Below are 24,266 nucleotides of genomic sequence, written 5' to 3' on the forward strand. Positions count from 1 at the left end.
AGTCTCGCGAATATTTGGTGTTGAGCCATTGTGTAGGTAAGGATTGAAATACCTTTACCGATCTCGTATCGGGACTCGATCTTTACTTGTATCCTAGGGGATATCGATGGTTTACTGGGTATTTAGTGAGGGTAAGGGTAAACTGTACCGATAAAGTTACCGTTATCGAAGTGGTAAACCGATAAATACTAGATTTACCGAGTGGTATCCGGTGAACAAACAAATATAAACATGTATTTAGTCAAGACAAATCACAAGTACCGACTAAAAATATTGTTGTGGCTTATGCGACGACTTTAATTCACGATTAGTCGTGACTAAACGTAGACGTGTTATTTGGCTTGGATTGGAAACAACAACGCCTTTTCAAGTTGAACCATTGCCCTTTTTAAATTATAAATTTTATCAACTGGAAGCTAAGAAATCAGTTGCACTAGAACAAATAAGAGCCCTAAATTTTTTTATATGCGACATGTCATATCTAATATCGCATCTAATATCTTGATTTTTAAATACATTTGCAGCCAAGAGTCGCCAAAGATATTCACGTACATCTATATTTTCGGTATTTATTTTAGATGTTCACAAATAAGTGAACCTATAATATTAGTTATATTTAACTTTCTCCTCTTACAAAGTCGCCAAATACATTTATCATATTTATCTTCGACGACTTTATCGTTGGAGAATATATTGAATTACCGAATATATATATAAATACTTAAATACCATGATTTTGTTATTTTGGACGACAATCTTTGTCGATGAACATCAACGACAATTACAAACAACTTTGCCGTCGAAGAAATAATTCACTTCGCTAATACCATCTGTTAATTGCAGTGAAAAAATAAATTATTGGGTTCATCTTCAGATACTAGGTCTTCAACATCATCTAAATAAAGAGAAGTTTATGTCTCACAGAAAAGTGGTCCAGTGGGTGGGTGCTAAACGTCTTCATAAGGGAACGTTATTGCTTTAATATTTGAAACAAACAAACAAAATTAACTTAACAAAATCAATCAAATAAAATAGCAAATCAACAATAAGCATTTAAAAACAAAAGTAACTAAATACAAGGCCCATACAAATATTCGATATTAACAAAAACAACAAAAGCAAAATAGTAAATACTACAGATACCGAGAGCAGTGAATTACTAGAAGACACTGGGGTTTAAAGAAGCAAAAGCAAGCAACTCTTCATCCCTTTCAACAGAAGTCATGTCTTGCTCTTGAAGCATAACCCAAGCCTCTATTCCAACTCCATCTTTACTATCCATTAAGAATACTGAATTATTAAAGCCCATACTGGTCAAACTCACCCATAACGGCTTTTCCCACCCGAAATCAGCTTCGTATAATCCGAACCGACACCAACTCGTGCAGCCATAGAACTCAGCCTCGTTGCTCTCCGCCAGAGACGCACACTCTCTTTGTTGTTTCTGAACGTATCCCAAAACCAACTCCTTCGCGGACAAGTTTCTTGTGGCCTCTTCGATGCCCTCCCTGAATTTCTGTACCAGTATTTCAAGATCCAGAGCTTCACTGCATTCTTTCTTTGCTGTTTGCGCCAAACAAAATATGTTTCCGACAGTGTTTTCGCCTAAAGGAGGCACAAGTCTCTTCCTGAAGTTGATCGTTTGACTAAAAATCGACATCCTCGGGGGAGACTCGGCGTTGCTTGACAATCTCAAGGCCGAAGCTTTAAGGAAGGACTTCCAAAACAGCGCGGAAATCGCCTCAACCCTAGTAGGGTTTCGAACGTATTCGCTTTTGGCAACTTTTCTCTTTAGGGCACCGATTCTTTCGGCCGAGAAAACGAATCTCCTAGTCACGCTCTTGTGACCGTGAATGAGGTTGATGTAAGAGTCTTCAGTCCTCGTGGCGGCTCGAGTCGGCGCGAAAATACTGCACGCTTGACTGAACTCGGGTTTTGTTAGAAGCCGGTCGTGATCACCGTTTGCGATTTTAGCCCAAGTTTCGATGAATCCACAGAGCGTACAAGTGTCGGCGAGCTTGTGAGAGAAGCTCAATCCAACGGCGATTCCACGGCACTCGAAGATCGTGGCCTGGACGAATAGAAGACGACCTCCATGAGATTCTATCCCAGACTCGGGCCACGCTGCGACAAACTTCGTTAGCAAAAGCGGGTCCGGGTCTGCGAGGACCTCAGACAACTGAGCCGAGGATTTCGCCTCGACAAACTCGACTCCTTCATCGGTGCACTCGACGAAGAGGTTGTTTCGGAGCTTTCCGGCAAAAGGGTAGTAGAGAGCGAGCGTTTTGGATAGGGTTTCTCTCAGGCGTTGCAATCGCATGGAAACTATTTCATCAGGGTTTTGAAGAACGGTATGGGAATTTTTTGTGAAGCGGTAAAAAAGGATCACTGGGACATACATGTCTAGCATGGTCTGGTCTAGTAAAGAGAGCTTGACAGTTTTGAGGTGTTGAGGTGTTAGAGAGTATGGTTTGATCGCTTCTCTCCTTGTGACCTCAACATTTATTTTATCAGCCATTTTTTACTTCCTAGGTTTGGTTGCAACAAATGGAAAAGCTTCATATACAAACCAACAGAAGCTATTTGGGAACATAGATGAGATAAGTAGGACCCTAACAGTTAACAGTTTCTCAATAATTCAAACCATTTAATATTTTACACGTGTTTAATATTTTACAACTAGAAAATGTATCTAACCAATTATCTCCACGTGTTTTTAACATTTACACCTAGAAAAAATATTCTAACCACTCAACAGGCTCTGAAATCGCAACCACACAAACAGTGTGTCACGATATGGCTCTAATAAGTATGAGACAAAAAAAAGACGATATTCCCTTAAAATTACGTGGGTAGAAGGATATGAAATTTAAGGCTACAAAAATTCAGCTGATCATTATGGAGTGCTTAGCTAGTGGTTAAGAATATACCTACTCCTTTCTAATCCCATTGTATGGGAATGTATTATTTTAATGTTTTCAATAGGGATCGAGTTTTGAACGTGATAATGAAAGAACTTGTTTACAAAAATAATTTTTTCTACTTCATACTATCTTTCAAATAAAATTGACATTTTGATTTTGGATTTTGTTAACAGAAAATTAAGAAAATAGCTAATTTAAACCTTTGACATTGCTAAATAGTCAACGTTTGATAGATTTTAAGTAAATAGCCGTAGATAATGACGTGACCTAATATATGAAAGTAGTAATTTATCTAAGATTTACGTATGTAAATACATGAAAATAGTTATTTGCCTAAAATTTATCAAACGTTAGTTATTTAAAAATATAAAATATTTAAGTCAGTTATTTTTCTAATGGACCTTTTATTAATCTCATTTTGATAGTAATTTATACGCAGAAGTGTTTTTAAATATAGTTTACTTTTTTGTTTGTTTAGAAATAGCTATTTTTATTTAATCAATACTAAATAATTTTATAAATATTGTTTATTTGTTAAAAAAAAAAAAAACGAGAGTGGTTTTAAAGAAATGTGCATGTATGCTGGTTTGTTTGTTTTACAAATACTCATGTATACGCAGGATTGGTTTGTTTGTTTATAAACACAATTATTTATATTTTAAAAACCTAATTAATGAGTGAGTTAATTATTGGATTATTTTTTTTATAAAAGATAGTCATATATATTTATGCCATAATGTTATGTCTATTTATAAGCGCATGCAATTATTATTTGTTTTAAAAATCGAAATCAATCAGTGTAATTACTAGCGTATTTGTTTTACAAATAGCCCTCATTGTCTATAACTTGTTTATTTGTTTGTTTAAAAGAAATTATTTAGTGTTATAAAAACATATCAATGAGTATAAATTATTTGCTTTTTATAATTAGCTCTAATTTTCTGGTTATTTTAATTTTCTTAATTAAATGCTGTGTGAATGACTTATTATTTTTGTCTTCAAAAGTTGGTTCGATATTTTATTAGTTTTCATCTTTTTCCATTTATTTTCCAAATTTTTAAAATTTCAAAACCATGATTATTTTGTCAATGACCAAATTTAATTTGGCCAGTATGCTTCATCATCTATCGTAAACTTATATTTTGATTATATATGCACTCCGGGATCTAATTATTGATACGCCACGCATTTCAATTAGCACGTAACAGTTTTCGAAAATAAAATTCAAGAAAGTAATTATAATTACTGTTACTCACATAATCCAAAACGGTCAAAGTAGCTCCTCGGAGCCCCGAGAGCAGAAGAGATCCAGTACCGAGTTCGAGTCAAATAGGTCTGAAATCCTCTTCTCTCCCACCGAGCTTTTCCAAATCAAACAAAAACTAAAAATTAAAAAGAGGTCCAGATGTGTTTTCTGAGACTCTAGGTTGTTTACATCGGTTCTTATTACGACACACATTTCTTATGTCATTTTGCTTCCTGTCGTTTGTCATTATAGTCTTTTCCTTCTCTTTTATTCCTAGCCTATATATTTTAGTACAATAAGCAGACGTGGCAATTCTGTTATAGCTTCAGCATTCTAATTGGTTACCAGAACAATATAAATACTCTGTATTTCATTTCATTGAAAATTAATGAGAAAAGCTTTTTCTTCTCTCGTTCATCTTCTTCTTCTTTAGATTGTAAAATAGTATCAGAGCTTTAGCTTCCATTGCACTCTGAGCTCATCTCCTTCCTTTCTTCACCATGGCTCGTGGTGGACAAAACAACAACAACACTAATTGTTTTGCCTCAGTCAGCCCAGCTTCTCAATCCTCCGTCGAAAATCCATTACCGGCGACCATGGATTCTTCAAACCCATTTTTCTTACACATCAGAGATCATCCAGGAATGGTTCTCGTCTCTCACGTTCTCACCGGTCCTAACTACAACACCTGGAGTCGAGCGATGACCATGGCCTTGAATGCCAAAAACAATCTCGGGTTCGTAGATGAGTCTGTTCCAACTCTGACGGCTGAAGATCCTCTCTACAGCTCAGGATCTCGCTGTAACAACATTGTAACCTCCTGGATCTTGAACTTTGTATCAAAAGATATAGCAAATTCACTCTTGTATCTTGACTCTGCTCGAGTTGTTTGGGTCGATCTTCACGATCGATTCCGCAAAAGCAATGCTCCGAGGATCTTTCAGATCAAGCAACAGCTGAATGGACTGTCTTAAGGTTCCCTCGACGTCAACACATACTATACAAAGCTGAAAATACTGTGGGATAAACTGAAGAATTATCAACCTGCTCCGATCTGCTCGTGTGGACGCATGAAGGCATGGGTCGATTATCAAGAACAAGAGACAGTGATGGAATTCCTTATGGGTCTGAATGATTCGTATTCAAGCATTCGTGGTCAGATCTTGATGATCGAACCACTCCCTCAAGTTGCTAAGGTGTTCAGCCTTGTGGTGCAAGAAGAGAGGCAGCGGGGATTAGGGGTCAGTGTTCTCGGAGCTACACCGGAGATAGCTGCCTTCAATGTCACCACACCCTCCACTCCCATGAAGGCCCCGCCCACTGCTTTGGCTGCCCAGTTCAACAAAGGGAAACGCCTAACATGCTCTCACTGTGAAGTTTTTGGGACACAGCTGAGAAATGCTTCAAACTCCATGGGTTTCCACCCGGGTTTCAGTTCAAATCCAAGACCAAGGCACCTCAGCAAGGCTATTCAGCAGCCTCAAACCTTGTGAGCTCCCTTCAATCCACTGGGATTCCACCAGCACTACTGATTTCATCTTTAATGCAACCATCCGTCTCACTAAGCACAGATCAAGTGCAGCAACTCATCTCGTTCCTCAGTTCGCGTCTGCAAGATCACTCAACACCGTTTGCCTCTGCTGCTACATATCACACTTTGAGCGGTACACCTAACCTTCTATCCATATCTTACATGTGGATAATAGACACTGGTGCAACTCATCATATCTGTTCTAACCTCAAACTTTTCTCCAATGACGAACCCATTAGCAATGTTTCCATTAGTCTTCCAAATGGCCATACGGTACCTGTCAGCCACATAGGATCTGTCCCTGTCACTCCGAACCTTGTTTTGAAAAATGTTTTACATGCAACAACATTTTCTTTCAACCTGCTAAGCATTAGTACTCTTACTCGAGATGTCAATTGCTATGTCAAATTCTAAGCTCATATGTGTGTCATTCAGGACCTTAATCGGGACTGGACGATTGGGAGGGGTAAATAAGAGCACAACCTATATGTCTTAGAGCCTACAAACAGTTCTTGTAATTTTATTTCCTGTTTTGCTGTTTCCAAGCCGGATGTTTGGCATTCTAGACTCGGGCATCCTTCTCCTGTAAAACTCAAAAAAATTTCAAATGTTTTGAATATCCAAGGCTTAGTTTCTGATTTGAATCCTCATTGTAAAACATGTCATTTGTCAAAACAGCGTCGTTTGCCTTTTGTATCTCACAATAAACTATATGAATCACCATTTGATCTCATTCATATTGATATCTGGGGCCATTTCACGTTCAAGCTCCAGGGGGCCATCGTTTTTTTCTCACCATCGTAGACGATTGCACCCGCACTACCTGGGTTTACCTATTAAAAACCAAATATGATGTTCTCATTATTTTTCCCAGCTTTTTTAAACTCATTTTCACCCAATTCCATACAAAAATCAAGTCAGTTCGTTCAGATAATGCCCCAGAACTCAGATTCACTGATTTTTACCAAGAAAATGGTGTGATTCCCTTCCATTCATGTGGCGAAACGTCCCCTGAACAAAACTCCATAGTCGAACGCAAACACCAACATCTACTCAATGTCGCTCGAGCCCTTCTTTTTCAATCTAATGTCCCTCTTTGCTACTGGGGTGATTGTGTACTCACTGTTGTGTATATTATCAACCATACCCCGTCGCCTTTGCTCTCGCATAAAACCCCTTTCGAGCTCCTCACATGCAAAAAACCCTCACACTCTCACCTCCGTGTTTTTTGGTGTCTCTATTACGGTTCTACCTTGCCCAGCCATCGCCACAAATTCTCTCCCCGTGCTCGTGCCTCTGTTTTTCTTGGTTATCCACCTGGGGTCAAAGGGTACAAACTCCTCGACATTGAGAGCCATAGAATATACATCAGCCGAAATGTTATTTTCCACGAATCAGTCTTCCCTTTTTCTTAACCACAATCCGTCTCCATCTGAGCCTTCAATTTTTGACGATAGAGTTCTACCTTATCCTTTGGCCCCCGATTCACCATATTCAGCACCCTCACAACCTGATTCGCAACTTCCCTCACCAGTCACCTCACCGTCTGATCATCTCCATCTCACCCCAGCTCGCCCATCTCGAGTTCGTAATGCCCCTTCCTACCTTCGTGATTACCATTACTCTCTCACCCTCTCAAAATCTTCTCTTGATAACACCTTAGCCTCCCTATATCCCATTTGTTCCTTTGTTAGTTACACCCACCTCTCTGATCCCTATCGCGCATTTACACTATCCATTAGTTCCCATGATGAACCAACAGATTATCCTACTGCTTCTAAGTGTGAGGTTTGGCGACGAGCAATGGCAAGTGAGTTACAGGCTTTAGAGGATAACAAAACTTGGTCCTTGTGTTCTTTACCTCCGGGAAAATGCCCGATTGGTTGTAAGTAGGTGTATAAGCTGAAATTCAACTCCGACGGCTCAATTGAACGCCACAAAGCCCGACTGGTTGCCAAGGGCTACACCCAGCAAGAGGGTATAGACTACTTCGACACGTTCTCACCAGTGGCGAAGTCTGGTACAGTAAAAGTTCTTCTCTCTATAGCTGTTGTTCGAGGTTGGTCGTTGACGCAGTTGGACGTTGCAAACGCTTTCCTTCACGGCGACTTAGATGAGGAAGTGTATATGCAATTGCCGCTTGGATATTCACTAGTTCAGGGGGAGTCTTCACCTCCTCAAGTTTGTCGACTTAACAAATCGCTCTACGATTTAAAGCAAGCCTCACGACAATGGTTCCTGAAATTCTCATATGCGCTTCTCTTAGATGGTTTCTGCAAATCTGATTGTGACCACTCTCTATTCATTAAGCAACGTGGAACCAGTTTGATCATCTTATTAGTCTATGTGGACGACATTATTATTGTGAGTAATGACAATTTTGTTGTTAATGTCCTCAAGTCCTCCCTTCATCGACATTTCAAGGTCAATGATCTTGGCCCTCTTCATTTCTTCTTAGGCATCGAGGTTGCCCGATCTAAATGAGGGATCTCGATCTGCCAACGGAAATATTCCCTTGAGCTTTCTGGTCACTGGGCAAGCAAACCTACGTCTGTTCCCATGACTCCAAATCTCAAGCTCTCCAAAGATGTCGGAGATTTGCTTCCAGACCCGACCAGTTATCGCAGACTCGTTGGGAAGCTCCAATACCTCACCATCACTCGCCCCGATTTGAGTTACTCTGTTAATCGGCTTAGTCAATTCCTGGAAGAACCTCAAGTTCCCCATCTCCACGCTGTTAATCGGATCCTGCAATATATTAAGAAAGCTCCAGGACAGGGTTTATTCTTTCCCTCTCAGAATGATCTTCAATTGCGGGCTTTCGCGGATTCCGATTGGGCTCAATGCCCTGACTCTCGCCGATCGATCTCCGGCTTCTATGTTTTTCTCGACTCTTCTCTACTCTCCTGGAAGTCGAAGAAGCAATCCACCGTGTCTCGATCCTCTACTGAGGCCGAGTACCGTTGTACGGCCAACGCTGGCTGTGAGCTCACCTGGCTTCTCGCCCTTCTTCGAGAGCTTCACCTTATGCACCCTAACCCAGCTATGCTCTACTGCGACAATCAGGCTGCTCTCCACATTTTCGTCAACCCCGTCTACCACGAGTGCACGAAACACATCGAAATCGACTGCCACCTCATAAGAGAAAAGATTTAGGCTGGTGTTCTGAAAACTTTTCATGTCTCCTCATCTTCGCAGCTCGCTGACATTCTCACAAAGGCCCTGCATCCTTCTCAGTTTCACCTTCTTCTTCGCAAGATGGAAGTACATGATATCTACTCTCCATCTTCGGGGGGAGTATTACCACACACATTTCTTATGTCATTTTGCTTCCTGTCGTTTATCATTATAGTCTTTTCCTTCTCTTTTATTCCTAGCCTAGATATTTTAGTACAATAAGCTGACGTGGCAATTCTGTTATAGCATCAGCATTCTAATTGGTTACCAGAACAATATAAATACTCTGTATTTCATTTCATTGAAAATTAATGAAAAAAGCTTTTTCTTCCCTTGTTCATCTTCTTCTTCTTTACATTGTAAAAGTTCTCAATCAATTTTTGGAGTAACCTGAGTCATTAAATCTGATCTGACAGCTAAAAACAGTTCACAATTTGATAATTCAGATTCTAGATAATCTAACTCTGTGCGGCGCGCACTAAAGCTCGTGGGAGGTTCGCGTAACGTGTGGAGTTTTCTGGAGCTGGATGTGCACTCCACGTGGCACGCATAACTTTTCTTCTTCGATCCTTCATGTCCTTCACTCTATTTTGACTCGTTTTTACTCTCGATTGTACTGTTTTTCGGGAAATGACTCCAACGCGACTCTAGTAGTCCTTATACTCCTTTGAATATGTTAATCAACATAAACACACAAAAATCATCAAAAATACCCGAGAACTCGTGATATAATCTAAGTCCAAAAGTATTGATTATGACGTATTAAACGCTCCTATCATTATTCAAAGATAAATTTCGTAAACTGGACCTCGTAATTAAGTAGCTAAATATCAAGGATAGACCTTTTAGTTTTAAAATATCTATAAATGAACTTTTTCCCAAAAATGGATAAAAATACATTTCATAGAAAATAAAACATGTTTTTTTTTCTCATGTATCCTATCGCAACCTATTGTATGTTTTCATAACTTATTGTATCTCACCATATCACTATCGTAACTTATCATATCCTATTGTAGCCTATTGCATCTTACCGTATCCCATTGTAAATTTCTTAAGTGAACATCAAATTCACCGTAATAATGGCTGGATTTCATCCTATTCTATCATATAATCGTATTTCATTGTAATATATGTGAAATTCTAGATTTTTCTACACTAGACCTAACATCCTAAATCATTATAGAAAAATATATCAGTAATTTGATTTAAGCTGACTAAATAAGTGAATTTATCATTCTTCAACGAAAATACACGAAACCATTAATGTAGAGAAGATTTGAAGAGAGATGGAGAATAGAATAAATGAGAAAAATTAGAGAGAAATAAATGAATTAAAAGAGTATTTTTGTTCATTTTTAAGTCAAAAGTCCATTCTTAAATATTTTCAAACCAAAAAAATCCTTTCTTTGATATTTCTTAGCGTAACTTATGAGGTTATTTTTCTATTCAAATGGAGTCCTCTCAAGTCTCTATTCATATGGACACGCGTCGGAAGACTTTGGTGTTCATCTGTTTGTATCACGTCAGCTGATGAACTAGCGTATTCAGCCATGCCCCACTTGTCTCCTATAAGGAATTGACCGTAATACCCTTTGAAAATTCTGGATTGTGTGATTATTTTTCACCGTTAACTGTGCGATTCCCAACGTCACTAAAACATTGATTTAACCCATAGTTACGCAGACTACTTTAATCTTTCTCACTATTGTCGTTTTCACTCTTTTGTCCTATTCTTGTTGTTTTTCACTCTTTTGCTCCCACATTATGATAGATATCACAGATTTAAATATTTTGCTAAACAATATTGCCATTAAGGATACTTGCAAACCCATTTGAGCAAGGAGTACACAATTATGATGACATAAAATACTAATTTCAAGGTTGAAGCATCAATTCCTAAGGAAATATAAAGCACAAATCACACCTACATTCATAACTAGAGGACACTAGGATTTAAAGAAGCAAAGTCGAGCAACTCTGGGTCAGTCTCAATGACAGCCATGTCTTCTTCCTTGAAGACCAACCACGCTTCAATCCCATATCCATCTTTAGTGTCCATTAATACAACACAATTCTTGCACCCTAAGGCAACCAAACCCACCCACGCCGGCTTTTCCCATCCGAAATCGGCTTCGTATAGCCCGAAGCGACACCAACTTGTGCATCTGAAGAACTCGGCCTCGTCGCTCTTCATTTCTCTTACAACCTCTTGAATAAATACCTGAACGTTCTTGAAAACAAGTTTTTTATCCGAGTAGCTTTCGGAAACTTCTTCGATGCCTTTCCTAATCTTGTCTGCCATTACTTGATGAAGATTTGCTTCTTCTTGTTCATGGTGATGCATTTTCGCTGTAAGTCCGGCGACTATATTCCCGGCCGTGTTGTTTCCGAAAGGAGGAGAGATTCTCTTTCTCAAGTTCATGGACAAGCACCAAACTGAACCCCTCGAGGACGACGAAGCTTTCGTTGCACATTTCCATAGAAGACTCGAAACCGCCTCAACCCTAGTTGGGTTGTTCTTTAGTTTGCTCTTTAGGGACGCGATCTTCTCGGCGGTGAATATGAATCTCTTCGTCACGCACTTTTCCTGAACAAGCTCCATCGAGGATGTTTTCGCCGAAGAAAATTCGGGAGGACTCGGCGGGAAAATGTCGCAGCCCTGACCGAACTCGGGTTTCGCGAGATCAAGCTCATTGGGGTTTCCCCGGCTCATTTTCGCCCAAGTGTTGATGAATGTTCCGATCGTACACGCATCAGCGAGCTTGTGAGATAAGTTGATGGCGAGAGATATTCCGCCGCAGATAAAGAGCGTTGCCTGAACGACGAGAAGCGAGCCGCCATGGGAGTCTAGACTGGATTCGGGACTGGCGCCGAAGAAGCTCTTGAGAACTCCGACACGGTCGGGGTTTTTCAAGACCTTAGACATCGGAAACGAGGCTTTGGCCTCGACGAATTCGACTCCTTCGTCGTTGCACTCGACGGCGAAGTTGTCTCTGAGGCGTCCTGCGAAAGGGTAGTAGAGAGCGAGGGTTTTCGATAGAGTTTCTCTGAGAGACTGCAATCGCTTGGAGGCTATTTGGGTTGGATTTTGTGGAGTTGGGGAGTGTTTAGAGGTGGTGATAAAAGGATAGAAGAGGATTATTGGGACGTACATGTCTGGACTAAATTGGTCGAGCCAAGAGAGCTTTACGATTCCCAAGTGTTGAGGCGTTGGAGAAGATGGTTTGATTGTTTCTCTTCTTGTGGTCTCGACCTTGATTTCTTCAGCCATTATTATTGGGTGAGCAAAAGAATTGGAAGTTTTTTTTTTCTTTTTGTTTCTCAGAAACAATGAAGGTTTTGAAGCACAAGTTGATACATGTCCATTTAGATGATAACCATATTATATAAATATATATGTATAAATGTATATACACACACATTTGTAGATGTAGCCTTTGAACTATACGGGATTTCGTAGATTGTCCCATATTTATTTTGCACAAACGACCAATGAATATCAAAATTTAATTTTGGCACAATAAGTCGCTGAGCTTTATTGACTGGTATTTTGGTGCCTTAAAAATTTAATATCAATTAATGTCTGTGTCGTGAGAAGTCGTGAGCATTAAAGTCGCGATAGATAACTTTACTGTAAAAAATAATTGATTTTGTAGCATTTTGATGTTTCTTTTCATATACATACTAGAGTATTTGGTTCGTTTCATAAACAAAGCTAATTAAATTATAAACACTTTCAGATTTTTTTAGTGTATTATTCTTCTATTTGAATAATACTTTTTTTTTAAATTGTAAACAAGTACTTTCAGTTTGTAACTATGTTTAAGTTGTTTAAGAGTTTCATTAGAAATTAAAAAAAAAAATTGAAAATGACTAAAGTGCTACAAAATTAATAGTTCAGGGACTAAATAATGCTCCAAAACAAAGCTACGCACCAAAATGTCTAGGTGAGTCTGAATGTTTGTTTCACACTATATAGTTAGTCGTGGACATGGACCCCCCATAATTAATCAACGTAGTTGTGTTCTTATATGAGTTGGTAACGTATATTGAATATTCCACATTGGCTTTTAGTCGATTAGTGGACCCAGTCATTTAAATAAACAGCTATTTCAACAACTCAAGTGGCAGAGGATGCAAGGAATTGATTTCGCTGCTACACAACAAAATTAAAATGATGTAAGACTTTTTTTTAGTCCATAATATTTAATAACATTTTGAAGGAAGTAGATAATAAGTCAAGACTTTGCATTGTTTTGGACGAGTTTAGTTTAAATATAAGATTTTTAGTCAAAATAATTATCCTATCTTATCAAGAAATAATAAGAATATTATCATTTGTAATTAAATTCAGGGGCTTTACCACTATCATGTGTATCTAATAAGTTAGGACTGGTTAGGACTAATAGTTATTAGGGAAATTATCACATCTACTATCAAATCACTATATTTTTCCAATTTCCCACTAAAGTCATAATTTGGACATAAATACCACTAACTCAAATGTACAATTATCATTTTACCTTCCACTTAAATTTTTCTTACAACCCACACCAACTCTCTTCATATCCCGCTCATATCTCACTCCTCATTTTCGCTCATCTTTATTCCCGCTCATATCTCTCGTTTTCTCCTCAAAATTCTCTCTCCTCAAACCGTCACTCTTATCTCCTAAAACCTCCAACTTCTCCTCATTTCCCGTCTAACCATCGTCATCTCCACTCTCTCTCCTCCCTCCCCTGTCGCGTTCTTTCTCCCTCTTTCTCATCATTGCGCTCTCTCTCATTCTCGTGTTCTCCCTCTGTCGCGATCTCCCTCTCTCACCCAACCCCCAAATCCTAACCCTAAACCGTCCCAGAAATGGACGATAACAAATTTCAATCACCCAAACAACCCAGGAAAAAACAAAATGAAATGGTTAGACGGAGTCCTCGAACAAAGACGAAGGCGCCGGAGGAGTCGCCGTCTTCACCCAAACCGTCCCAGAAAAGAAAAACAACTTGTGCACGTGAAGAACTCGATCTCGCCGCTCTTTCTTTCACCTTGAATCTCTTGAAACCGTCTCTGGACGGCCCTGAAAATATGCTTTGTGTCCGAGTAGCTTTTGGCAGATTCTCGAATGCCTTTCCTGACCTTGTCTGCCAATGCTTGTATACTTTGACTTTCTCGATCAGAATGATTGGTTTTCACGGGAACTTCGAAAACTAGATTCCCAACGACGTTATCTCCGAAAGGAGGAACGATTCCGTTTCTCATGTTCATAGCCAAGGACCAAATAGACGACGGCCAACGAAGCTAATTTCATCGCGCATTTCCATAGAAGACCCGAAACCGCCTCAAACCTAGTGGGATTATTTTCGAGGACGCTCTACAGGGACGCGATGTTCTCGGCGGTGAACACGTATCTCCTTGTCACAACCAGAGTAAACCCTCTTGTGGACAATACCGAGGAGGTTGACTCCGGGATCGGAGGGAACATGTCGCAGCCCCAAGACCAAATTCAGGTTTCGCGAGAAAAAGTTGATGATCGAAGTTTCTATCGTTGCTCATTTTCGCCCAAGCATTTATGAATCGGCCAATCGCCCACGCGTCGGCGAGCTTGTGAGAGAAGCTGAGGCCGAGCGAGACTCCGCCGCAGACGAAGCTCATGGCCTGGACAACGAGAAGAGCGCCGCCGCATGAGTCTTGGACTCGGAGCCAGCGCCGAGGAAGCGAGTGCAATGAGGTCGGGGTTTCTCAAAGACCACAGACATTGGAAACGCGGCTTTGGCCTCGATGAACTCGGCTCCTTCATCGTTACACTCAACGACGAAGTTTTTTCTGAGGCGTCCCGCGAAAGGGTAATAGAGAGCGAGGGCTTTCGATAGGGTTTCTCTCAAGCGTTGCCACCGCTCAGAGGCTGTTTCGATAGGGTTTTGTAGAGTATAAAAGCCTTTTGAGGGGTAGAAGAGGATTAGTGGGACGTATGAGTCTGGATTGAATTGGAAAAGAAATGAGAGCCTGACAATTCTGAGGTGTTTCGGTGTTTGAGAGCTCGGCTTGATTGCTTCTCTTCTTGTGATCTCCACATTGATTTTTTCAGCCATTTAGGTTTAATGTATTTTTGGTCTTTTTATTGTATTTGCAAGTATAGTTCATTTTTTAGAGCTCCAATTTATATTGAGATAACATGAATCATTAATGACAGCTTGTACAGGGCATTGTGTTAATATTTCTGAGTGCTTACGCAATCGATTTTTCGCCATTTGTTTCTGGGCATAACGTGCTAGCAAATGGTGGTGTGTTTTATGATCCATCTTATGAATAAAAAATAACAGTATCATGTGATTCATATGTCGTTCTTAATTAATTGATCCAATTAAGGGTTCAAAGATGTGCATCCCAAGTTAATTTGGAATTATTAACTGTACATGTATTCTTAAATCTTGAATTAAATCAGTTAGTAAAAGAATGACTAGCAAACCACTGGAGATGTCTTGCAAGATTCACACAAAACCTTGATTGTTTATGCAAAATTCTAACTAATTCATATAATGATACAATGGATACTCACTTGACAAAAATAAACACGTTCATGACATCACTTCCTTAAGAAGCTTGAGCGAGACACAAACTCTTTCAACTTCTGTATAGCCCTCGATCAACGGGAACCAAAAACAAATTAGGAAGAAATCCCTTGGCCAATATTTGTTCAAAAATATCTCGTGCCCACTCAACTTTTTTTTCTTTTTCTATCACTACGGTGTACCTATTTTATGACAAGTTGCATCTTAAGTCGTCATATAACAGCAATAGTTCTAGAAGAAGAAAAAAACAATATTTACATTTTGCTTTTTTTTAAGAACGATTTGATTAAATAACTGATTTAAAGATAAAGATTTGCAAAGTAGTCAAAATTTGTCTAGGATTAGAAGAATAACCATGCAGTAATCAAGTTTCAAAAATAAAATTAGTCTTAAAATTAATATTTTTAAAAGTTGATAAATTACTTATAATTATTGTCAAAAAATTTAATCTTGATATCAAAAAATATTTGACAACGTAACTTTGACTATTTTGCTCAAAATTTGAAACTTTAGTTATTTTGCTAATTATTTAGTTTCAAATGACTATTTTGTACCATCTTTCTTTTTTTTTAAGTGGGAATTGCATATAATATTTAATTATTGAGAATTATCGAAAATAAAAAAATAATAAAAAATAGCCTATTTAGAAAGGGGATTTAAAATTATAGCCAATCTATTCATTTATTTTAAACAATAGCCAACATAAAATTCGGTTACCCAAAATGCCCCCACAACTTCTCGCTCACCACTTCTCTCTTCAAGAATCGGTTAGAGCCCTGTTCGTGCACCAGAAGCTCCGCTGAGAAGGACGCCGCAAAATGGACCAGAAGCTCCGCCGACAAGGACGCCGCCTTCACCGCCGCTAGTGCCCTGTTCGTGCCGGCGATCTGTGCGGCCAAGGTGGCCTCCAGTCGGGCCTCGACAGCGATGCTGAGGAAGGGCGTGAATCCGACGGTGGTGACGTACACGATCTTCGCCGGAGAGTTACTGGAATCCATGTCCGTTCGATCAACGTTCAAGGAAGCCATGGCCGCCGGGAACGACCCTACCTTCTTCGAGGGCAAGGACTGGGGAGCGGTTGACGTGTTTCAGGACTTTATCTTCCACCAGAACGGCCTCTCTCAGGTTTGATTCCAAAGGTCCATAATTTCTAGGGTTTCGATGAGTTGGCAATAAGTGATTGTTGACGGAATTATGTTTCTGTAAGGTTCCGATTCTGGATCAGAAAATCGCGAAGTGGATTCAACCGAACACTCTCGTCCGATTTCGTGGCATGATTCAAGATATGTTTGGAAACGAGATTTACGTTTACAAGGTTTTCTATTGCTCTCTTTTTTTATTTTTTTTATTTTTTTATTACTGTGTCTATTTTGGTTCAATTTTAATTTTGGACATTACTGCATGGAAAAAATTTAAATGATTTTCGTGTCTTTGTAATTCACCAATACAATTGAGACTTACTTTTCCTGTTGATTTTTATGGTTTGTATAGGATGGCTCTGTATGGGGAACCAACAAGTTCATTGATTATTCGGAAGTTCCGATTCAGCCATCAATGGATATGCGAATGTGGCAACGAAACCTGTTCCACTGTGTCCCTGTGAGTTCTTGGTTTAGTCACAGATAACGGAATTTGTCGGAGATAATGGTCGGGAAGAGTTTCAAGGTGAGCGACTCGTTTAGGACGAGGACCTTTGGTCGGAGATCTTCGCCGTCGGAGCTCGGTGTCGCCGCCATATCGATCGCTCACTGCCCGTGAGAAACAGAGATTTATTTATTTATTTTATTTTGGTCTAATTATTGTTGCTGTCGATATGGCCTGCTTTCATTTAACCATTGGGTTGGTATCCTAATTATATTTACCATAGAAATGAATGATTTACTTAATCATTAATATGATTTATTGTCGGATTTACTGTCCTCGATTGTTCACGAAAATAATTAGTAAATCGCATTTACCGCTAGATTAACTAGTCTTCATCTCTGATGTGAAAATGAAAGAGATGAGCGATAAAAAGAGAAGAGCGATATAACAGTAAATTGGATTTACTGTTATATTTACCATAGAAACGAATGATTTACTCAATGGTTAATATGATTTACTGTCGAATTTTTAGTCATCAATTGTTCACAGAAATAATTAGTAAATCGTATTTACTGTTAGATTAACTAGTCATATTTACCATAAAAACGAATTATTTACTCAATGGTTAATATGATTTACTGTCGGATTGTTAGTCATCGATTGTTCACGGAAATAATTAGTAAATCGTATTTACTGTTAGATTAACTAGTCATCATCTCTGATACTTTTCCTGTTAGATTAACTACAAAATGTTACGGTAAATAAAATTTACTTTTGTTCTTGTTACGGTAAATAATATTTACTAGTTGTTCTTATTACGGTAAATAAAATTTATTGTTTTCTTGTTACGGTAAATAATATTTACTATTGTTCTTGTTACGGTAATAAGATTTACTATTATCCTTGTTACGACAAATAAGATTTAATATAGATTTTGTTATTTTTAATTAGATTTACTAATTTTTTTGTTATAGATGATATTATTTACTATGATAGTTAATAATATTAACCTAAGGGTATAATTGGAATATTGGAATGTTGTCATGATAAATTGGTTATTTTCCTAAATATGTTAATAGTTTGCCTATAATTTTAAAGTAGGGGTGTCATTTTGACTTGTTCTTTAGCCGACCCAAACTTTAGTTATTTTGCTAATTATTTAGTTTCAAATGACTATTTTGTACCATCTTTCTTTTTTTTTAAGTGGGAATTGCATATAATATTTAATTATTGAAAATTATCGAAAATAAAAAAAATAATAAAAAATAAAAAATTATCGCGAAAATAAATTTTTTATAATGCAAATAATTATTTTTCTTGGTCTTTATAAAAAAAATTAAAATTACTCTATTAGGCTCTATTTAACTTTTATCGTTTACAATTCATTTATAAGAAAATAATTTCAAAAAACTACTACTTTAGAGATATTACACTTTAAAAACACTTCCTGTAATTTTCCTTAAAAAACATTAAAGAAAGTATTATTCATGTCAATTCCCATAGTCCTATCCAAGGTTCTAAATATCGGCGATATATAGGGATATATCGCCGATATATCCGTTTTTTTGAAGGCTCGGTAAAAAAACTGATATAACAGCCTAAATATCGTTTTCTTCCCGATATACCGTTTTTCTAAAAAAAATTCCTACAACAGCCAAAAACATAAAAGTTATTCCTGAAATACCTATTTTCATAGCTCTAAACAGGTCCAAAATTTAAACTTGAGTTCTTAGGAATATGAAGACTCATTATTGCTTATTAAAATTCATAGAACTACATATGAAGTGATTTTTTTTAAATGTAAAACAAATTCCTACAACAGCCAAAACAGAAAAGTTATTCCTGAAATACCTATTTACATAGCTCTAAACAGGCCCAAAATTTAAACTTGAGTTCTTGGGAAGATGAAGACTCATTATTGCTTATTAAAATTCATAGAACTACATATGTTTATATGGAGTGATTTTTTAAAATTTATTAATTTCATAATAAGGTGAACTTTATTATTAGCTAAATAAATGTTATATATTCATTCATTACGTATATTTATAGATATAAATATACGTATATATCTATATAGATATGTTATATATATATATATATATATATATATATATATATATATATATCTATTTAAAATATAATTGTTATATGTATCATTAAATTATATATACATTTTATATATTTTTATAGGATTTATGCCGATATATCCGTCGGTATCCGATATATCATCGATATATCATCGATATAATCGGTAGTCGGTATTTAAATTGTTATAGAATATCCGTCGATATATCCATCGATACTCGATATATCCGTAAAATCAGAACCTCGGTATGGGTATCGGTATCGATATTTTAAACCTTGGTCCTATCCTACTTTACTTATATTTTTAATCTGCACATGGGTTATTAGAAGAAATTACCAAAAATTCAATACAAGTATAGTTAAACACTGACAACTCTTAATCTAAAAATCAATTTACGTGGAAAAATATGAAAAAGAAACTAAAGAGTACAGTTGATAAAACAAACCAGAAATATAACACGAAACTAAAACCTAACAAGCATCATCATTATTTTCATATCAAGATAGTAAAATAAAATATCTATCTCAAAAGGTGCTCCATCAAAAAAAATTGCACCTGTGTGTTGAGTGTAAGGTATATGAACAATTTCTGTAGCTATCGCAACCCAAAGTCAAAAGACTCAAATTCATGTATCTATATAATCTGCAGATAGGATAGTCCTTACAAGCTCCTTCAAGTTAGCTAATACATGCCGTGGTCCTATACTCTTACCGCCGATGAAATTTAAAAGCTGCTCTAAATCCTACAGGAAAAAATAATAATAATTAAGATACAAGCGTCGAGTCATTGCCATATTACGCTATTCGACAACTTGAAGACAAGACTAAGTAACCAGTGCTAAGACAACAATTTCAAATATTTGGGGAATCTTCTTAGGATCACATACCATCTTAAAAGTTTATATTTGAAGAATTGTAGAGCAAACATGGTTCATAGGCTCGTACCTTGTTTAGCAAGAACACGGCATAAGCAGCTCTTGTTGTGTCTTGACCATCTAGATAAAGGGGAAATTCCACAGGCTTCGAAATATTCGAAGGAGTCGTGTTTGATGATGTATCGGACAATGCAGGCTCGGTCGATGGTGCATAATCGATAATATATGAACGAGAGCCACCCAAACGTACGGGGTAACGCAACGGAACTTTTAAATACGAAGCTATGAGTGAGACAGCCTGCAAAAAGATAAAGACAATAAAAGACCAATCAACTTGAGTTATAACAGAAATGATTTAGCGTCTATGTAAAGTGAATGAAGAGAACGCACATGAGCAATATATCCCAGCGCACTTGAAGACTTCTGAGCTTCCTTCTTGTCTGTGAAAAAACTCATCATTTTCAGAGGAAGCATTGTCAAATGCAGACCCGAGATTGTCAAAGATCCGGGATTTACAGGCTTGGACCCACCATAACTTCCTAGTGAAGAGAATTGCTTATTATTGGATAGAAATCAATTAAAGTTAACAAGAAAATCAGGCAGACAATACGTTATAAAAAATCTAGCAAGAAAAACATAAACACAGTTCACTAACAGATTGAAGAAAGAGAGAAAAAAAATTCAACTTCGTAGTGGATACACACATAATGATTAGGGAAAATAACACATTTATGTCTTGTGTTTTAGTGAAATGTCAAGTTTAACCCTCGGTTTTCAAAAATGTCGAGTTCATACCCTCTGCTTAACTAAAATGACGAAATTATACCCTCTATTTAACTAAAATGACGAAATTATACCCTGAAATAGACAACAATGTCACAAATATTCTTTTTATTGACTTTTCATTGACGTTGATTATAATATTTATAATATAAACACCAATTATCTTTATTCATTCGCGTCATATATGTAATTTATTTAAAAACTAAAAAATAAACAACAGTCTCTTAATCGTGAAGAAGACAGAAAGAGGCAAAGGGGTAAACATCGATAGTTGATAGTCATCAAAATCGTATATTCAAACAGAGAATCCAAGATTTAGAGTTACAATTCGAACACGGAATGAAATCATTTCTTAGGCGGTATGAGTTTTATTATTTAATTTCAATTTAAGGCTATTTTTATTTCAAAATTGAGAATTTGAAAATTAGGGTACTGATCTAGATTTGATTCGGTTTTTCTTATATAAGAGTTAATATCAATGAAAGAGAGATTTGTGACGCTGTTATTCATTTCAGGGTATAATTTCGTCATTTTAGTTAAACAAAGGGTATGAACTCGACATTTTTTAAAACTGAGGGTTAAACTCGACATTTCACTAAAACACAGGGTATAAATGTGTTATTTTCCCTAATGATTATGGTTTTGACTAGCATTTATTTCAAGGGAAAAAAAAATAATAATAATTGCAAAAAACACATGTTATGACAGATGATTTTATCATAATCTGATATTCACGGTACAACAAATCATACCTGATCTGCTAGTGCTAGGGAAGGATTCAAGTTCTTGCTCCTGCATAGGCCCTGCAGTGATCTTCACCGGGTAAAGCACCGAAACTTGTGCCACCATATGCTGTTGTCTCAATCTTAGCATCCTCTGCAAATTTTGTAGTCGACTATAACCCTTTCCTCCAGCGAGGAAATCGGTCAATTCCTGTAATCAACCCATGGAATAGAAATAAATACCTATACAAAATACTGGCTTTCAGATTCAACACCTTTGAAAACGTTCTAAAGAAAATTTTCCATCAGCAGAGGCAAGATTCAACTTTCAATAAAAAAATATATCCACTTGTTTCAAAAGAAAGTTTAAACACTACCTGCTTTATTCGACCTGTCTATTCACTTTTAGGTAAAATGAACCTTTTTTTTTCTTTTCTTTTTTGGCGAAAATAATATGAATTAGATGATATTTGTGAGAAATTTCCATTACTTGCAATCGCCTCCTAGCAACAGAAAGAGCTGCGCCGGCAACCAATAATGACCGAACTTGAACATTGAGCTCTTCGTCTCGCTCTTTAGCACTCTCCGAACTAATCACATGGTGCATCGAATATTTAATCATCGCCAATTTTCGAGACTCAAGTCTCTCACGCATCTCCTCAAGCTCATTGAATCGACTTAATGACTCAGCTTCAACCTGCCCACGATGTTGCCGCCCGCTAATCCGCGGGCTAATCAATTAAGGCCCAATAAATTCAGGAATAGAAACACACAACACACTATGCACATCATAACCATATACAATCCCATGAGGAAAAACTGTTGATTTACACATATCCGTTTTCTGTAGGCTAAGCACGTGTAACTCAAGAATACGTGTTTGCGGCTTTTTTCCATCTTTTCATTGATTAATGATCTTCCAGTTATAGTCATTCGAAGTTGTTCGCAGTAAAGCCTTAATTATGTTTTTTTTTTTTTTAAAAACACACAAGATGCGGAAGAACCTACCAAGCCTTGTTCATCAGTCTCAAATTCCAGAACGCTTCACCAATATTAACTTATCTAATCGCTTTGCTAATGAAGCCCTTACGAAATATACTGAGTAATTCTTCTTTCGCCTCGAGAAACTGATAGCGAAATAAAATTCAAAGAGCCTTCACGAGTAAGATATCAAATTTCTTCCGAAATTTATAACTCAAATAGCTGTACACCAACCAGCATGAAACTATGATGCAAAAAACAAAAAACAAAAACCCCTGAAACTCTACACTATCAACACAAGTCTCTTGTCATCGAATTTTATCTAACCAAAATGCCAAAACCAGAAACTTACCAAGCTTTAGAACAAAAACCCCCAAACCTAATCTAAATCCACAAAACAAAAAAAGAAACATTGCCAAAACCTACATTTCCTCATCAATACTACCGACAAATTCATTTCTTACAAAAATCAGCGAAAAAAACTTATATAGCATAATCTAAAACCCTACCTCGATTAAAGATTCGAGCTTCCTCTCGAGGTCTTGCTTCTTCTCTTTAGCTTCCCCGAGAGCCGTGGAGAGACTGCAAAACCTAGCTAGCTCGCTATCGTACTCTTCCCATTCTACAACCATCAATTCTTCGCGATCCACTTTCTTCTTCGTCCCCGAAACGCTCGCTCGGTTTCGTTCCATTGATTCGGTACTGCGATCTCCAAGATTGGACAGGGCTCGACCTCATCGTCGTCCCTTGACCGGCCGGTAGGGTTTTCGCGATCGCTCAGATCATTGTCTTCCTCTCTTGGAATTTCTCGTCAAAATTGGGGGTTTCTTTTTTCTTTAGGGATTTATGAGATGTTAGGAATTGAGAGAATATGAAGATTGTCTTACGTCGAATTCACTGTGTGAGGAGTTAAATTGAATTGAAAGTTCATTCAGACAATAACAAATTGGTTAATTAAATCGAGAAGAAAAATTGAGGGTTCGCATAGTCAAGACGAAATGAGAGATCCGGTACACGTAGACACCAACTACCAAGGAATTGTTTCTTTTGAGTGTGATTTGCAAATTAAATTACATGTGGTATTTGTGTATATACTAATATTTATATTTTCGGATATAGCATGCATGCTTTTTTTGTATTTTTTTTTAAATAGAATCCGTAAATAGATTATAAGTATAGTTAAAAATACACACTCTATCGATGCATGCTTCAACACAACAAATTTGTATTTCAAAACAACAAAAAATTGTTTATTTTTTAACACAAAAACCCGAATAAGCCTCATTAAACTTGAGAATTGAAAAATAGCCTATATGCTTCAACAATCTTAATAAAAAAAAAAAGTTACTTTTTATATACGTTTCAATTTTATCATTCAACCGGATAATAAAAACAAGGCGGCCAATGAAGGTGTGATCGATTAGCACGACTTTATTGTGCGTGGCTTATTTTCTCGACCCACCAATGAAGGCGTGATCCATTAGCACGACTTTACTGTACGTGGCTTATTTTCTCGACCCACCAATGAAGGCGTGATCGATTAGCACGACTTTATTGTGCGTGGCTTATTTTCTCGACCCACCAATGAAGGCGTGATCGATTAGCACGACTTTATTGTGTGTGGCTTATTTTCTCGACCCACCAGTGAAGGCGTGATCGATTAGCACGACTTTATTGTGCGTGGCTCATTTTCTCGACCTACCAATGAAGGCGTGATCGATTTGCACGGCTTTATTGTGCGTGGCTCATTTTCTCGACCCACCAATGAAGGTGTGATCGATTAGCA

General features: G+C 37.4%; 5 protein-coding genes across 6 annotated transcripts; 1 reads left to right on the forward strand and 4 right to left on the reverse strand.

Moving 5' to 3' along the window:
- Window positions 1–1,032: 1,032 nt before the first annotated feature.
- LOC149394002 (limonoid 7-O-acetyltransferse-like) lies at window positions 1,033–2,555 on the reverse strand. Its single transcript, XM_089617378.1, has one exon. The coding sequence runs from the start codon at window positions 2,516–2,518 to the stop codon at window positions 1,160–1,162; it is 1,359 nt and encodes a 452-aa protein (XP_089473504.1). The 5' UTR covers window positions 2,519–2,555; the 3' UTR covers window positions 1,033–1,159.
- Window positions 2,556–10,670: 8,115 nt separating this feature from the next.
- LOC149394003 (cocaine synthase-like) lies at window positions 10,671–12,325 on the reverse strand. Its single transcript, XM_089616464.1, has one exon. It carries the CDS (start codon window positions 12,150–12,152, stop codon window positions 10,818–10,820), a length of 1,335 nt encoding a protein of 444 aa, XP_089472590.1. The 5' UTR covers window positions 12,153–12,325; the 3' UTR covers window positions 10,671–10,817.
- Window positions 12,326–14,293: 1,968 nt separating this feature from the next.
- LOC149394004 (akuammiline synthase 2-like) lies at window positions 14,294–14,967 on the reverse strand. Its single transcript, XM_089618236.1, has 2 exons — window positions 14,682–14,967; window positions 14,294–14,565 (listed from the first exon to the last, which is right to left on the reverse strand). Exons 1-2 carry the CDS (start codon window positions 14,965–14,967, stop codon window positions 14,294–14,296), a joined length of 558 nt encoding a protein of 185 aa, XP_089474362.1.
- A 1,145-nt stretch (window positions 14,968–16,112) lies between these two features.
- On the forward strand, window positions 16,113–17,205 carry LOC149394005 (mini-chromosome maintenance complex-binding protein-like). Its single transcript, XM_089618237.1, has 4 exons — window positions 16,113–16,572; window positions 16,655–16,762; window positions 16,939–17,046; window positions 17,089–17,205. The coding sequence occupies exons 1-4, from the start codon at window positions 16,375–16,377 to the stop codon at window positions 17,203–17,205; spliced, it is 531 nt and encodes a 176-aa protein (XP_089474363.1). The 5' UTR covers window positions 16,113–16,374.
- Window positions 17,206–19,475: 2,270 nt separating this feature from the next.
- Window positions 19,476–23,519, reverse strand: LOC149394006 (UV radiation resistance-associated protein). Of its 2 annotated transcripts, none has more exons than XM_089618377.1 (6): window positions 22,990–23,519; window positions 21,990–22,196; window positions 21,530–21,710; window positions 20,385–20,434; window positions 20,065–20,292; window positions 19,476–19,862 (listed from the first exon to the last, which is right to left on the reverse strand). In XM_089618377.1, exons 1-6 carry the CDS (start codon window positions 23,170–23,172, stop codon window positions 19,746–19,748), a joined length of 966 nt encoding a protein of 321 aa, XP_089474503.1. In that variant the 5' UTR covers window positions 23,173–23,519; the 3' UTR covers window positions 19,476–19,745. The 2 variants fall into 2 exon arrangements, with proteins under 2 accessions (XP_089474503.1, XP_089474502.1); XM_089618376.1 differs by having other exon boundaries at window positions 20,385–20,533.
- Between the last annotated feature and the right edge of the window lie 747 nt (window positions 23,520–24,266).

This window comes from Urtica dioica, chromosome 6 (assembly GCF_054948205.1).
Source record: "Urtica dioica subsp. dioica isolate 48M chromosome 6, U.dioica_male_clone48M_v1_H2, whole genome shotgun sequence".
NCBI classification, from domain to species: Eukaryota; Viridiplantae; Streptophyta; class Magnoliopsida; order Rosales; family Urticaceae; genus Urtica; species Urtica dioica.

Coding starts and splice junctions, on each gene's coding strand:
- LOC149394002 (XM_089617378.1), bottom strand. CDS start 2,518: ATGGCTGATAAAATAAATGTTGAGGTCACAAGGAGAGAAGCGATCAAA.
- LOC149394003 (XM_089616464.1), bottom strand. CDS start 12,152: ATGGCTGAAGAAATCAAGGTCGAGACCACAAGAAGAGAAACAATCAAA.
- LOC149394004 (XM_089618236.1), bottom strand. CDS start 14,967: ATGGCTGAAAAAATCAATGTGGAGATCACAAGAAGAGAAGCAATCAAG. Junction 14,566..14,681: donor AAAAAACTTCGTCGTTGAGT/GTAACGATGAAG, acceptor TCCGAGTCCAAG/ACTCATGCGGCGGCGCTCTT.
- LOC149394005 (XM_089618237.1), top strand. CDS start 16,375: ATGCTGAGGAAGGGCGTGAATCCGACGGTGGTGACGTACACGATCTTC. Junction 16,573..16,654: donor ACCAGAACGGCCTCTCTCAG/GTTTGATTCCAA, acceptor TGTTTCTGTAAG/GTTCCGATTCTGGATCAGAA. Junction 17,047..17,088: donor ACCTGTTCCACTGTGTCCCT/GTGAGTTCTTGG, acceptor AATTTGTCGGAG/ATAATGGTCGGGAAGAGTTT.
- LOC149394006 (XM_089618376.1), bottom strand. CDS start 23,172: ATGGAACGAAACCGAGCGAGCGTTTCGGGGACGAAGAAGAAAGTGGAT. Junction 20,293..20,384: donor CGCTGGGATATATTGCTCAT/GTGCGTTCTCTT, acceptor ATCTTTTTGCAG/GCTGTCTCACTCATAGCTTC. Junction 19,863..20,064: donor CCGTGTTCTTGCTAAACAAG/GTACGAGCCTAT, acceptor TTTTTCCTGTAG/GATTTAGAGCAGCTTTTAAA.